Genomic DNA, 14,595 nt, shown 5'->3' on the forward strand with positions numbered 1-14,595 from the left:
AGCTTTCCCTGTACTGAAGTGTTGCTTACAGCAGATTGTGCTGGTATTCAATATCTATTCAATATATGATCATAGGCACTTTCTGAACAACTAACGGTCATTTTTCCCCGGAGTGGTGTCCAAAGGCACCTGCTAGCCATCTCTCAGGTTTTTTTGTTAGTGACCTTCTTTTTAGGGCTCGTCTGCCCTGCCAGTCTGCTTCGTGTTGGCTTCATGATGCTGAGGGAGATTTAGGTACTGGGCTTGGTAAGGTAGATTTTTTGAGCTTGCATTCCCCTTGGTACAGAATTAAGGGTAAGTATTAGTATTCTCCCTGACTGTTCACAGCTAGTCTTCATAACATGGTTTTCCTTTTCTCTTTCTGCATGCTTTGAACAGTGAAACAGTGTTACTGAGTTTTGAAGTGTTGTTACTGCAAATCTATGTTGTATTTGCTGACTTTGAGCAGCAGATATAGGAAGAAGCCTTATGTGCTGAATAAAACGTTGAGTCAGGACTGTGACAATCACTCAGTCCCTAACAAAGCCACTGACTTTTTTGGGTGACTCAGATGAAGATGGGGTAAGATGGAACGTGGACCTCTGTCTCACAAGGGAATTGTGAGGACAACTGCCACAAAAGAATGTGAAGTGCTCAGATACTTTATTGGTTTGAGTGATGCGAGTCCCAAGGTCACAACATTCAAAGTTACTTTTCTGCAAACACAGACAGAAGTCACTGTTTCAGTAACATTGGATTAATATATTTTAGTCTTTAAGTGCCACTTATGCTTTAGCTTTTTTTTTTTTTTTTTTTAATTAAGAGAACAAAACCCAGTATGTTTGATGCACAGTGTTACATCATGAAGGTTCATTGCAAGCGCTGGTTGTATTTAACCATACCAGAGAGAAGTGAAGCTCTTGGAGAGTGTATGCTTGCACAATTCGGCTGTAAAGGGAAAAAATGTGCATGTGTATGTGGTGCACATTTTGGTTAAGGACACATTTTCTTGTCTTACAGCTCTTGCATTGTAAGTCAACACTTACTGCACTCATATTTTTATCCAAGAGCATTTTGGAAGGTTTTTAATAAAGCTATAGCATGTTCTGAACTGAGGAAGCTCCTTTACTTGCAGATGAAAGTTAGACTGTCACCTGATGATCCTTTCTCTTTGATCTGAAATTGTAAACAGAAAAAAAAAAAATCCCTGAAAACAGTATTATCTCAACCTAGAACAAATAAACGTAATGATAGCATCAGTGGGCTGGTGGCCAGAGTCCTCTGTAATCTTTTACACTGTCAGACTTTTGTTATTCTGACTCTCAAACTGCTGTTATAACTGACTTCAGTCAGCATAAGTAAACAGAGGGAATGATAAAAACATTCCAGGACGGGCTGCCACGGAACATGTGCAATTTTACGCTTTTCTAGGGAATGCATGAATGTTTTTGTGACGTGATTTCATAGAGACTGTTCAAGGTTGTGTCACGTACTGTGTCCAGGTAGTGAAACGTTGGAATAGCTTAAAAACATTCGATGTCAATCTCCATGGTTAATAGAAATTTCTTCCTATCTTTTGACATAGTTATGTAGTTGCAATTATTGAAATAGTCTCTCCAAGACAGATTTTCTTATTTCTAGGAAAGAATCTGGGGACAGTACTGAAATAATAAAGATCGATTTAGGGAGTTTGATCAGTCTTTGATGAAAGCAGACAGTAAGAAACTACTGCAATTAGAAGTAGCTTTACTATCTTGAGGAGACGGAGCTCTCAGCAGAGTGGCGTTTGCAGTTTCAGTTATTAATAGAGAGCAACTACTGTGGCTGAAGGACCCTACCTGAATGTCTCGCTGTGCCCAGATTCTGCCACTGTTTTTATACAGAACTGAAATCAGTTTTGACGACTCAGGGAGACAGAGTTGGGTCTATGTGGGTCTGATAAATCATATTGTGTAGTCCATGATTTTATTATGTTTTCATTTGTGTTTGTTGCTACATCATTTCCTTAATTTTCCCAACCAAAAAAATTCAAATACAGACCAGTTTTCTAATTTATTTTGACCCTTGCCTCCTCAGTACTGCTGCTCTTTCTCATTGTTTAATGATATTGGGTTTTTATTTCTGCCATCTCCCTGCACAGCATAATTAAATACTTAAGTCATGTCCTTCAAATAATGGTATGTTTTCTCTGTGACGCTGCATAGTGTGCATGAAACTGGGTTAGGTTCCTGTAGTAGTAATGCTAGTCATGCCTTATTGTTGTTTCACTTCACTATTGAAGTTTAATTTAATGCAGTGAAATGCACAAGAATATACACGTTGTTCCTGGTGTAACTCGCCACAACTGAAAACGGGGCACTAGGAAAAAAAAAAAAAAAGAACCCTAGGAAGATCAAAATGCATTTTAATAGTTTCTTGTAATCACTGTGAAAATACATGGTTCAGTGTTGTGAGCTTTGTTTTCTGACTATCGCATTATGCACACGCTTCACGAGTGCATTTGCCTGGGGAGGTACTGTGATAGCCCAGTAAAGCTCCTTCTCCTTTCTAAGAAAAGAAGGGATAGTAGACATTTAAGCATTGTGCAGCAAGTCAGTACAATATTAACTTTTAGAAACCCTGAAATATAGAGGCTGGGTATGGGCTGTCAGTCACTCCCAAGAGTAGTGGTAAACAAGGTCACTGCCTGTCCTGTGGGATTGCTTGTGTAATCAGCCATTCCTCTGACTATCCCATTTTAATCAACTGCATTTAAAATAAGTTTTCTATGTGCTGCCCTTACTTCTGTTTTTCTTTCAGTTATGGCTTGAATTTTTTTATTTTATTTATTTTGTGTGTATGTTCTAATTAACACTGTGTTTAAATTTGGAGAAGCTGTGGGACTAAGGAAAGAATGACAGCAAAAACTTATACGGATTTCTGCCGTACAGAATAAGTGAATGAATGTCAGCTTTGAAGCCTTCGGTTCAGATGGTTTCCTCCAGATTTTCAGAATATCAGAAATAATGCTTTGATCTGTACAATCTAGAAAGCTGATCTTTAGTTGAGCTGTTGACACATGACATGTCCTTGTAGGACTCCATATATTAAATTACCTTACTGTCTCGCTCAGGTCAGACTCGGAACATGGCAGCTCAATTTTCATTCAGTTTTCTGGCGGTTTTTACATCATAGTGTTTGAAACACAGGGAAATAGGATAGTGGAAGTTAAAAAGAAGCATAGGAGAAGAGTAATTGAAGGAAAACAGGAGAAGACAGTGTAAGACTGAAAAGAAGTTACGGAGGTTAGAAGTGAATGCTTTGATCGAAAGGGTTGCAAGAAACAAATGGTGAAGGTGAGAGAAATGACAAAGCTAAAGGAAGCCACATGGTGGAGGACTCGTTGTATAATACATGCTTATTGAAAGATTTCTCTCCTAGCACTTGCTGAGAAAACCTTGCTCAGACTGTTACTTCCTTTCCATGGAAGTACTGGATGATTTCTTTCCAAGTCATGCTAAAGCCTACCAGAATATTTGAAAGGTTGTTTAATTGTCTCTGATAGAAAAATAGTCATATTGTCCATGATTCTGAAAATATTATTGCTAATTTTTGTGAGGGTACTGAATTTTTATTTCAACAAAGTTATAATATTAATACTGAGAAGAGTCAGCATTAGACAGTGATAGAAGAGGTGCCCGGGCAGCCAAAACCCCTTTTGGGTTTGACAAGTACTGATTAGGATTCGTGAAGCAAGCTGAAGAGTCTATAAAATATGGACAAAATTTCTGTAGACGTCCTGTAGGACAGGAGTCACAGAATAACTGGTTTAGCCATGGGCGAGTTGGAGGATGCACGCTGTTATAACATTCTCTGGTTGTCTTAAGTGCATTCCTTTGGGCCAGAAAAGGCTTTGGTGTTTCTGATGAGGACTTGAAGTATCCGGTGATTTCAGCGAGACTTTTGGATATGCAAGAAATGTAGATTGAAGCTTAAGTAACCAAACTGCTCACAAACTAGGGAGAAATGGTAGTAAACCTAGGAGAAAGCACTGCCGTTCCCACAAAAATATTTAGTATTGCAATTGAAAATATCTTCAGGGTTCCCGAGTTAAACAAAATCTCAGGTCAATAATTCCTTTACTGGCACAGACAGAAGAGGATAGATAAAATTTTGAAATACAGACATGGGTATTAAATCTGATTTTGACCTTGAGCTATAAGATAAACTTTGCATCGTGAGAGATCTAGTGTACTTTGTACTTTATTAACATATAGCTGTAAACACTATGGGGTCTTGATTGATCTTTGGTATCTAAACATTACATCATAATTAACAACAAATCCAGAAATATATTATAAATACATGAAATAATAGTACATTAACCTAAAGGACAGCAATAAATTGCAACGCTTAGCATAAACTTGAAAACCACTAATGGGCCACTGTGCAGTTTGTTTATACTATCAGCAGTCAAGAACTCTGTGTAATGTACAGTAACAGTGTGGTGGATAACAGCAAGGCTGATGTGATAATTTATATTTTTTTTTTCATGGACACACACAGCTGATTTTTTGAAGTCATTTCTGAGCCTGCCGTGATGAGCATTCTCCTTTCAGCTTGGTCCACTGCTTTCTTCCAGGTCTACTGGAAAGTTACAGACTCCTTTGCATTGCACAGATGGATTTGTGCTGTTTCGATATGAACGTATTTCATTCATGCCCTTGCGTGACACTGGAACTATTATCTGAATTACCTCCTTGAACTGTCTGTTGTACTGCTACTCATTGTTTATCTGTGAAAGACCAATGCAGCCATTTTTGAGGCTGGTAGGAGATAGGTAGAATTCCTGCATGTGTAACAGTAGCTTCCAGAATACTTTTTGTCACTGCTGAGTAGGCTTTCATAGCTGTATTCCTATAATCTTAATGCATTTCACGCTCATCTGTCAACACTTTTTTTGCTTGTTATTACTGAGTTGTAAAAACCTGTTTGTTCTCTGCCTCTGTGGTTTCAGCCATATTTTAAGTAGTCATGACCATGATAGCCACTCTCCAACTGCAGTGAGTGTTTGTGATCGTTATTTTAAAGAGAGCGTTTTGGATTACCTTGTTCCAAACTTTCTTCCTGAAGATCAGGAATAGTTTTTTTCTGTGCAATGTTTACACATTGAGAAAAAACATCCTGTAATGATCGTTTCCCAGTTTCTTGGCTTGAGTTATCATATGCTAGGGCTGTTGTATGTTTGGTTTTTTTGGTTTTTTTGGGTTTTTTTTTAAGAAAAAACAGCATAATCCTAAGGATGCCTGCTGAAAACTGAGTATTAATATAGAAGCATATACATTTCTGTTATGCAATACAGCAAGATACAATTTTTTTTCCTCTATCATCTCATAGAAACATCCTCTAAAAATGCTCTACCAAATAACATAAGGTAAGAGAGGGTACGTGGTAGATGTGAGTGAAAGCAGTGATTTAAAGAGTTTGGCTGTGAAATCAGTTGAAGTGCAGGAGGGACGAGATTGAAGAGGCACAGGCGGCCTGAGTCTGTCCTGTAAATACAGCTGACAGGTGCCAGTGCGCAGGGAGATTTGTAAAGTCCCTTCCCAATGGCTGTGGTTTCAGGGGAGAACACTCTTCTGCAAGGAGCATGGAACGACAGAGCAAGACAGAAAAAACTTGTGTTGGAGGTTTAGAGTGAGTGAGCAGAACAGCAAAGAGGAAGGAAGAGAAAAGCTGCTTTCTTGAGGCTGGGACAGATAGATGGTTTTAGAGATCAGGAAGGGAATTTAAAGCTGGATCTAAAATTAATGCCGAATATTTGGAAAACAGTGATGTGTTCAGAGGGGTGACATCTAACGACAAACATGGCCATTCTTCATGTTATTAGAAATTAGAAAACAGGGCCTTTGATGGGATTGGAATTACATTCCAACAGCCTTAATGATTTTATTATATTGGTGATCTTTCTCTAGTCACTGAGAATGGCAATTTGTATACGGTTCTTACGTTTGATTTTGACCAGTAGAAATTGCCTCTTCAAACAGCAAGTATTTAAATACTCTTGGTGCCGTAGTTTTTCTCTGACTCCACGGCTTTGGGGTTTCTTTTTTTGGCTCTTGTTAATCCCTGTGGGGTCTCTAATCCTTTTTGAGCAATCTATTAAGGTGAAACACTTTGTCGGCAAACTAGGAGCTCTAAGTGCTGTGACTTTATGTCAGTAATACCAGAATCACTGAAAGTGCAAAACCTGTCAGATTTGGGGGAGATTGTTGAGCTGTATCATTAGCAGATCATTTGGGTATGTCACCGTAAGTGAAAAGAGCAGGTGTGTAGCGCTGTTTTTTAGTTTATCTATGTAATGTTGATGAAGCATTTTGTGTCGTGACAGTCTGTCAGCCAAATATCTTGTCACAAGTCACAAGATTTAAATCCTTTTTTTATCTCAAAGGCTTCAGGGCTCAGTTGGAAACTTGCACTTTGATGAATACTTGCTGCTTTTGTCTGGAATAGCTGGAGTGCATTTCTGGAATATTTGTCAAGATTTTATCAGTGTTTACTCCAATTTGAGTACCTAGTGTATTGTAAAACTGGCTTCAGTGAAATCTTGAAGAATTTTATTTAGTTTATGCCGTTTAATAATATAATGAAAACTAATCCTTCGTCTATATGTTTGTTTGCTGTGTTAAATCCCACTTGCGTACGTGGTTCTTTTTAGTCAGCTTTTACCTTTAAAAACACTTTTGGAAGAATTGTTTTAGGACTTTTTTTTTCTATGATAAATCATTTTAACCTAGACTACTTGTTTTCTTGAGTTGTCTGCCAGTACGGGGCTGGAAACAAACTTTAATCTCTCTTTTAAAGCATTCCTTGAGGAACAAGAATTTGCTTTCCATCAAAGCTTTGTGTAAAGCACACTTAAAAGAGAATTAAATCCTTCTGGACTTCATATCTACGATCTATGCAGGCAGTAACTATAGTAGAAAATATTTAACTGTATTTTTATATTTGCTTCAAGACCGACCGTTTCAGGCTAAAATAAGACTTGCGTTTCTCAAGTGGTGGATAAGTACTCGTATGCGTAAGAAGAAATCTAACCGGGGTCTTTCCTGGGACTTTAATAGCTGATTAATAAAGATTGTTATGTGTAAAATGGAGTGGTTTTATACAGAGAAATGGCCAAAGTTGTTCAGTTTCTTCTTGACAAAATTTTAAACCCAAAAAATAGCATAGGTCCAGGGATACCTAGATGAATGGTAATTCCACTGAGGGATAAAGTGATAGTAGCAGGATTAGAGACCATTATAGACAGCTTTTGAAAATACTGGCCATTGATTTTTGGTTTGTTAAGTTATGTAGGACGTGGTATTTCTGTTGACTTAAAATACAGTTTTGAGTGCCAGTATTTGTCAAAATCAGGCCCAGTGGTGAGATGTCTCTCTTGTTCTCATTCCTCCCTTTTCCCCTTTTTGGGTAATCTCTAAAAATTAAAGTAAACAAGCAAATAAGAAAACATGTAATCGAAATGATTTCCCAACTCTTTTAGAACTAAATTCTATTTGAAAATTACACCAAGCTCTTGTGGCTTTCTGTAGTACTTTGCAGCATGGTTTGTTTCCATAAGTTCAGGCCTGTTGAAAAGAAAAATCTCAGAATATTTTGAAAAGTACACAAACTTTGGAACTGGGTATTATACTCCAGTTTATATTTATAATATATACTGAATATATACGGAATACTAAGTTCATTGATATATACACAAAAATTCAAGTTATTGCCTAAACTTAGGGTTTTTTATTCACATTTCCAATTAAGATTTGTCTTTGTTTAAAACATGATAGTCCATTTCCTTTGTAAGATGTGTGCACATTGGTGACTACGTTCCCATTTCACTCCTGTTTTCTAGGTACAGGATATCTCCTTCAGCCATGACTGTCGTTGGGTTGTGGTCAGCACGCTTCGTGGCACTTCTCATGTTTTTCCTATCAATCCTTATGGTGGCCAGCCCTGTGTCCGAACACACATGTCACCCCGGGTGGTAAATCGCATGAGCCGATTCCAAAAGAGTGCAGGGTTGGAAGAGATCGAGCAAGAGCTGACATCTAAACAAGGAGGACGCTGTAGCCCTGTTCCAGGCCTGTCAAGCAGCCCGTCTGGCTCGCCGCTCCATGGTAAATCCCTTTTTTTTTTTTTCTTTTTTTTCCTTCCCCTTACACTGTTGGGAAACCTTTCCCCTTGAGCCATTAATGCCCATGTCCTCTAAGATGTTTCAGTACGTGCTGTGTAGCTGCCTGGCTCATAAAGATTTGGTTTCTAAATACCTTTGGAGGTGCTGGCCTAAAGATCGTCATAGACTTCCAGCTTCACGTTTCAGCAGTATTTGCTGACAGCCTGAACACAGAAACGTTGATTTTACTGGAGATTGCAAGAACTGGTTTGGTTCATTCTATTTGCCCACATAGTTTGTGCCACTAAAAAATGATTTTCATAAAATAAGGTGCTGCAGGTATTGTGCAAACATATTTAACATATGCAGGTATTACAAGAATGAGCCAAGGTATAAATACTTCAGAAAGATAGTTCTAGTTTTGCAGCTTACTTAAGTAAACTATGCTATTGCAGATGTGTGAATAATTTCCACTGTAAACTGAAAGTTTTGGGGTCTTTGGGTTTCAAGTTTTGTTTCCATCTAGCACAAGGTCAGTAATCTGGTCTAGATTCAAATGCAGTTACCTAAAATTCTCATTGCTCATCAGCCTCGATGATCATGAAGCACATCTGGATATCCACAATAAATACTGTTTGAGGAGAAATGTGGAAACTAGGCAATATGGAGTTGATGGCATAGATTTCTGACCATTTTTTGTATGTGTGTGTGTGTGAGCAATGTGACAAATAATGTACAAAGGCAAAAAAATCTGTAAGAATTGATCTGTACATCCTACTCCTGTGGTGGACGTGCTTTGGAGAAACTAAAAGGACATGAAGGGCAACTTCTAAAAAAGGTTCAAAAATGACCATTGTCCCAGCTTCTTCAGTTTAGTCTTTGCTGTTCTTTTTGCCCTTCTCTTTCATGAGGTCTGTACTAGAAGCTGCTTTGTTTGGATTCAGAATTTCCTGCATCCTTACCCCTGAAGTCACAGCTTCCATTGAAGTGAAAGTTTAAATAGCAGTTTGGTACGGGTAGCCACCCTTTTCCAGTCTTAAGAATATTAAAAATGGCAGGGAACAGTCCCTCTTCCCTAATTATGAGTAGGATTAGAAGTGCTTGTGAAAGCCCAACTGTGTGCTGTCACAGTCAACATCTTTGCTGCTATAGAGGGAACCTTTGTGGGATTTCTGAATCAAAGGAACATTTTTATGACTTGTTGATTATTAAGGGAACCAGAGTTGTCTCAGAAGAAGCCTCTGTATTTTCTCCTTTCTTTGGACTTTTCCAAACAAAGTTTTCTGCGTAGCTGTTCTGGAGCCATGCTCTTCTGCCTGGAGCCACTGGAAGGCACCCAAAACGTGATCTGTAGTTTCCTCCTCCTTAGAGACATTTGTGTATCTACCATTTTACTTTCTCTCTCATCGTTATACAGCAGCTCAGCATGTCAGGCTTGAAACAGGCTGGGGAGTGTTGTGAAGGTTTACAATGGCACATCCAATCCCTTTTAACTGTTGACATCACGTAGAGGAGAGGAAGGAACTATCAATTTGTGTAGCTTTCATCCAACCAATTCTGTTTTCTGTCAAGGGAAATTGCAGTAAGTCGTTGCTTTTACAGTACTCTTAGGTACATTTGAAGCTTTGAATAGATTTGACACTTTTTTTTTTTTTAAGAAGAAACAGCAGTTTCATTTGCTCTAGGATCCTCAGTGGTGGACAGATTTTCTAGGTAGGAGAAAGACACGCATGGATGAGTTGCTGAGCAAAAGGGAGCAGCATTTATGGAAGTGTCTCAAGAGTTTTAAGGCTTCAGTTTTCAAATGTCTGTCTTGAAATATAATAAATAAATCAGGTTGTTTTCAAGATCTTTGTGCAGTCATCACTGCTTGAAAATTAGCTCTGTTTAAACAGTTGGCTCCATTTGAAGGCTGCACATGGGTGCTGAGAATTAAGGCAGGAGGGTAACTTTGGTTTCTGGAGAACTTCATGCAGATTGTGCTCATCACTTACTCATGGTGTAGAAGGGCTTGAAGTTGGACACATACTAAGACTGTGTGTTGGTAACTTGCAAACTCTTCATACGAAAATTTTCCATAAGAAATGTGTAGGGATTGTGTGGAGGAGTTAGCAGAGTTGTCTTCAAAAAAATCTTAGAAAAAAAAGACAAAATAATTCGGTTTAAAATAATCAATTTGGTAAAATATTGTAATGCTTTTAGTAATATTATTGCTGCTCTTTCATTTCAGTAATCTTTTAGTTTACCTGGCTGAAGGCAGGCAGGATATTGAACCATATTCTATCCCTTTTATAAAAAGCCATTTTATCATCAACTTGGAAAAACCCCCTGAAGTTCACAGTGACTTTCAGTGGAGGGATTTTGTGTGCATGTGTGGCAGCTGAATTATCCAGAGACCGGTGATTATTTTAATTTGTGAACTAAGATGTGTTTACTCAGATTGTAACAGCTCCTTATCATATTATAATGTTAAATTATTGTTGTTTGGAGGAGTTACAGCAATCTGGTGGCAGGACTCAGTACTCAGAACAGAAAAGAGCAGTTCTGGGTTTAATTCTTCGCTTTACTTTTAACTCACTCTGTAGCCCTTGGTAACTTTTATTCAGCTGATTTTTGTCTATCAGCTTTCTACTGTGTAACACGAATAATAAGCTCTGTGTTCGCCGTGTGTGGAATTACTTGAAGTTTGTAGTTTTCTTCAAGAAGAATAACTGTCACTTTCCTTGATCATCCCTCTAAATGCAGCTGATTATAATGGAAATAAACCCAGAGATCGTGTCCCGGAGAGCACCATTGCACTGGGACAAATTGTTGATTCAGTGATAAATTCAGAGAAGATTGTGGTAAACTGGTTTTATTTCTGGAGGATTTTTTTGTGTGGAGTTGTGTCATCATGATTTTCCTTTTATGTTCCTTGCAATCTAGAAACGTTTCGATAAGCCCTAAGTTAGAAAAACTGCTGTTAATCCTTCTGCTAATATTTCTGTTGCATTACAGTAGCATTGCTACAACCTTAGGCCAAAAGACCGACTTCTGTGAGCAAACTGCTTGCTTTTTATCTTCTTTTTTGATTAGCAATTGTAACCTATCAATGTTAACTTGTGATTAGCTTTTGTTCTTGTAAATATTTTCAGAGTTCAGGCTTTGTAATATTTTTCTCACTTGTTTTTTAACTCCTAGTTTCAAAATGAAACTGTTTGCTATGTATCTAGCAGCAAGGCAATCTATTTACATTGTGTTCAGAGTACCCTACGAACTGTTTACCCACACAGTGTAAGCCTTTACTGGGGGTGGGGATGATTTAATTTCCAAATGAATCATAGTTTGGCTTTGTTCTTTTTTGCAGAATGAAGTAAACTGTTAAGTAGAGGATGATAAAGAGAGATTTCCTTTGCACCTTTTATAGCGAACACAGATTTTGTTTGGGTTATTCTGTCTGTTAATCCAGCGAGGTTATATTTTTGTCATTCCGTTGGATTGCCAGCGTGCGTTGTCAGTAATATCTGAGTTAGGTTGGGATCCTTTTATGGGCTTTTACTATTATAAGACTATTATGACATCAGTTGGTTGTGGGGCTGAACATCAGGGTAGAATATGGCCTTATGTGGCCTTTTCACTTGTATAAAATGGGGTTTATGGTACTTACCTGTCTCACAGGTACAGTGCGTGGATTAATGGATGAGTGGTTAAAACAGAACTTACGTCCTTGATTGTGCAAACGTATCCCCTGTTATCTTCAGGACACCTATACATAAATAGCAAGGAGCATTTAGCTGTAAAAATGTAATGCTTTACTTGGAAGATTGAAAGCTCTATATAACTTACTATTTTTATTCTGCAAATTAAAATTTACTGTATGTTTTCATCGTTACTTCTTGCACCACCAGTAAGCTAAAGTCTCTCTAGCTCGACTAGGAGGGTTTTTCTGTTGTTGACTACAGGGATTTCCAGTATCAGAACAAACAATAATGTAGTAAGTTAAGCACACATTGGACCTATGGCTACACATCCACACCTACTAAAAACATTCAGTAATAATATGATACTCTCTGAATTTGTCTTGTCATTTTGTTGGGGATTGAAGTATCTATTTGGATAGTGTCGTTTTGCCAAAAGACCATTCATAATACATGGTGGTTTTCTTTCAGATTTAATACCTATGCTGAAATGGGGTACCTAAATTTAGAATTAGGAAAAAACATGTTGTTTTGTATATATTGTGTTCAGAATCATATTTAGCTCCCTATAAACATTTTAGTATAGCACATTTTTCATGGCAAAATCTTTTTTAATTTTAAAAAACAAAAAGCTTTTCTCTCACTTTTCCATCATCTGTTACAATCACAACATGATTAAAATCCAAGCATAAAACTAGAAGTTTGATAAACATGCCGTCTGAGATGCTTTAAATATTTTCACGTTACTTTTCACTATTTCCCAGAGTGAAACTCCTTTTACTAGAAGAATTCTTATGGGAAAGCAGAGTTGAAAGGACTGACATCATCAGCCCTTCCTGAAAAACAGATTGGTTTCCTTTAAGTAACACTCACTTAAGAAACCACCTATTTAGAGACAGGCAGACAAAAATAGTTTCAAAGAAAATTAACTGTATAATAACTTAAAGCACCGGAGGGCAGTTCCTTTCCAAAGTTTAACTCGAGAGCTGGCGCTGTAAACACGAGTTGAAAACAGTTGTTTGAAACGTCTCTATTAAGCTTTAATTTTTCTCTGGGTAAACTGTAGCATCTCTCGGCAGAAAATAGTTTTTATAAGTGTATAGGAACAATAAAGCAAGCTGCAGAACAGGCCCGATTTTTTTTTTTTTTTAATGTGCTTTTAATGTTCCTATTTGTTTAATCATTGCACTCTTCCGCGGCATCACACTTGCCTGTTTTTTTACTTAAACATACTCTCAAAGAATTTCTTTTCCAGCTTCGTCCCGAAGTCTAAATTTGTCTCCAAATCCTTTTTTTTTTCCCCCCACCTCATCGCTCGCTGCCCTCACCTCAGCGGTGCTGACAGACGCTGCCGCCTCTTCCCGCCGCCGCGGGGCGCGGACGTCCTGCAGGGGGCGCCCTCCTCCCGGCGATGCCGCCGCCTGCGGGCGGGCCGGGGCGGGGCGGGGCGGCGGGAACGGGCCTTGCCGCCCCGGGCTCCTCGCCCGCTGTGGTGTGGAGGGGTCCCCGTGCTTTGCTGGCTGCTGCTAGGTGGCTTTTGAGAGCGGTTCTGTCCTTTGGGAGAGTTTGCGTCGCGGTTAGACAGCGCTTCTTTCGTGCCGATGACTCCTAACAAACTCTTAAGGGCGGTCCTGGTTATCTTCGAGTAGATGTCAAACACTCGCCAAATAGTGGTAATAAGACGAGACCTTCTTTTTTATGAACGCAGGAAGAATTTACATTGCAGTCGCCAAGCTACTTGTATAAACCCTCCACATTCACTGGGCAATGGGCTGCATTTAAAATGCATAGCCATTCTCTTGATTTCACACTGCCATTCGAAGTTTCTCTTTACATTTTTAAGGCGATTGGGGGGAAAAAAAGAAATTAATTTACCTGGTGGGAATTTTCTGCTAACGACTTTTAGAGACCATTACTTCCTTCTGGAAAGGTCCCAGGGTTATGCGAAGCCTCTTGGCTGTGGAGGTGCACGCAGAAGTCCCCCGGAGCCCGGCGGTTGCGGCAGCCCCCAGATTACACACGTAGAGCAGGGGAGAAGAGGTACGAACAGCTGACCGTAAGCACCGGTTTGGGCACCGGCCAGGAGCGTACTGGTTGTAAATGAGCTGTGTTTTTAGCTTGCCCTTTTTTTTTTTTTTTTGTAATGGATAGAGAATCAGTGGAGTGAAAGAAGTGGGTGGTATATTTTGGACAGTTTCTGAAGTGGAAGGAGAAGATCCATTCCCTTCAGATAAGTAGGGAAGTAGACTGATAAATTCTGTCACAAGGGAAGTTCGTGTCTGTACATAAAGTGTTTTAGAAGTGGGCTTTTGTAAACAGTGTAGATCTGAGACTGGGGCAAATGTATGTTTGCCTTCATATTTGAAAAAGGAGTTGCGAGTATTGCAGATAAATTGAAAATTGAAGCAGACTGATATCAGAAGGGAATTGCAGTTCTTGAGATATGAAGTGTAAAAATATATGACTGAGTGATTTAGCACAGCAAATGCCATAGCAGTGGTCAAAGCAAACTGTTTCAGAAAGATTGTGGGTAGACAGGCGGAGGGGAAGTAATAGGTAGTGCACAAGAGACCGCGATGTCAAAGATGGATCGCGAGGTGGAAGGAAGGTGGAAGGCAGAGAGGAGTTGGATTACCACAGATGTGAGCGTCCCACTGAAGTTTTCCTGTCAAGATGGATGATTTCAGTCTTGGTAACATCAAACTGAAGAAAATTTCTGAGAGTCAAGTGTTGATGTGTCAGAGGCATGTACTGAGGGAGTCCAAGGAGAAGTGGTAACTGGATTTTTAAGTG

At 38.9% G+C, this 14,595-nt stretch overlaps 1 protein-coding gene across 9 annotated transcripts in view; it reads left to right on the forward strand.

The window, feature by feature from the left end:
- Nucleotides 1-14,595, forward strand: part of BCAS3 (BCAS3 microtubule associated cell migration factor) — a 378,393-nt gene that overhangs the window by 113,924 nt on the left and 249,874 nt on the right. For all 9 annotated transcript variants that reach the window (XM_075517892.1, XM_075517894.1, XM_075517888.1 and 6 more), the window contains exon 15: nucleotides 7,865-8,129. In XM_075517892.1, coding sequence (XP_075374007.1) covers nucleotides 7,865-8,129 — 265 coding nt within the window. The remainder of the gene's footprint in view (nucleotides 1-7,864; nucleotides 8,130-14,595) is intronic.

This window comes from Mycteria americana, chromosome 15 (assembly GCF_035582795.1).
Source record: "Mycteria americana isolate JAX WOST 10 ecotype Jacksonville Zoo and Gardens chromosome 15, USCA_MyAme_1.0, whole genome shotgun sequence".
Classification (NCBI taxonomy): domain Eukaryota; kingdom Metazoa; phylum Chordata; class Aves; order Ciconiiformes; family Ciconiidae; genus Mycteria; species Mycteria americana.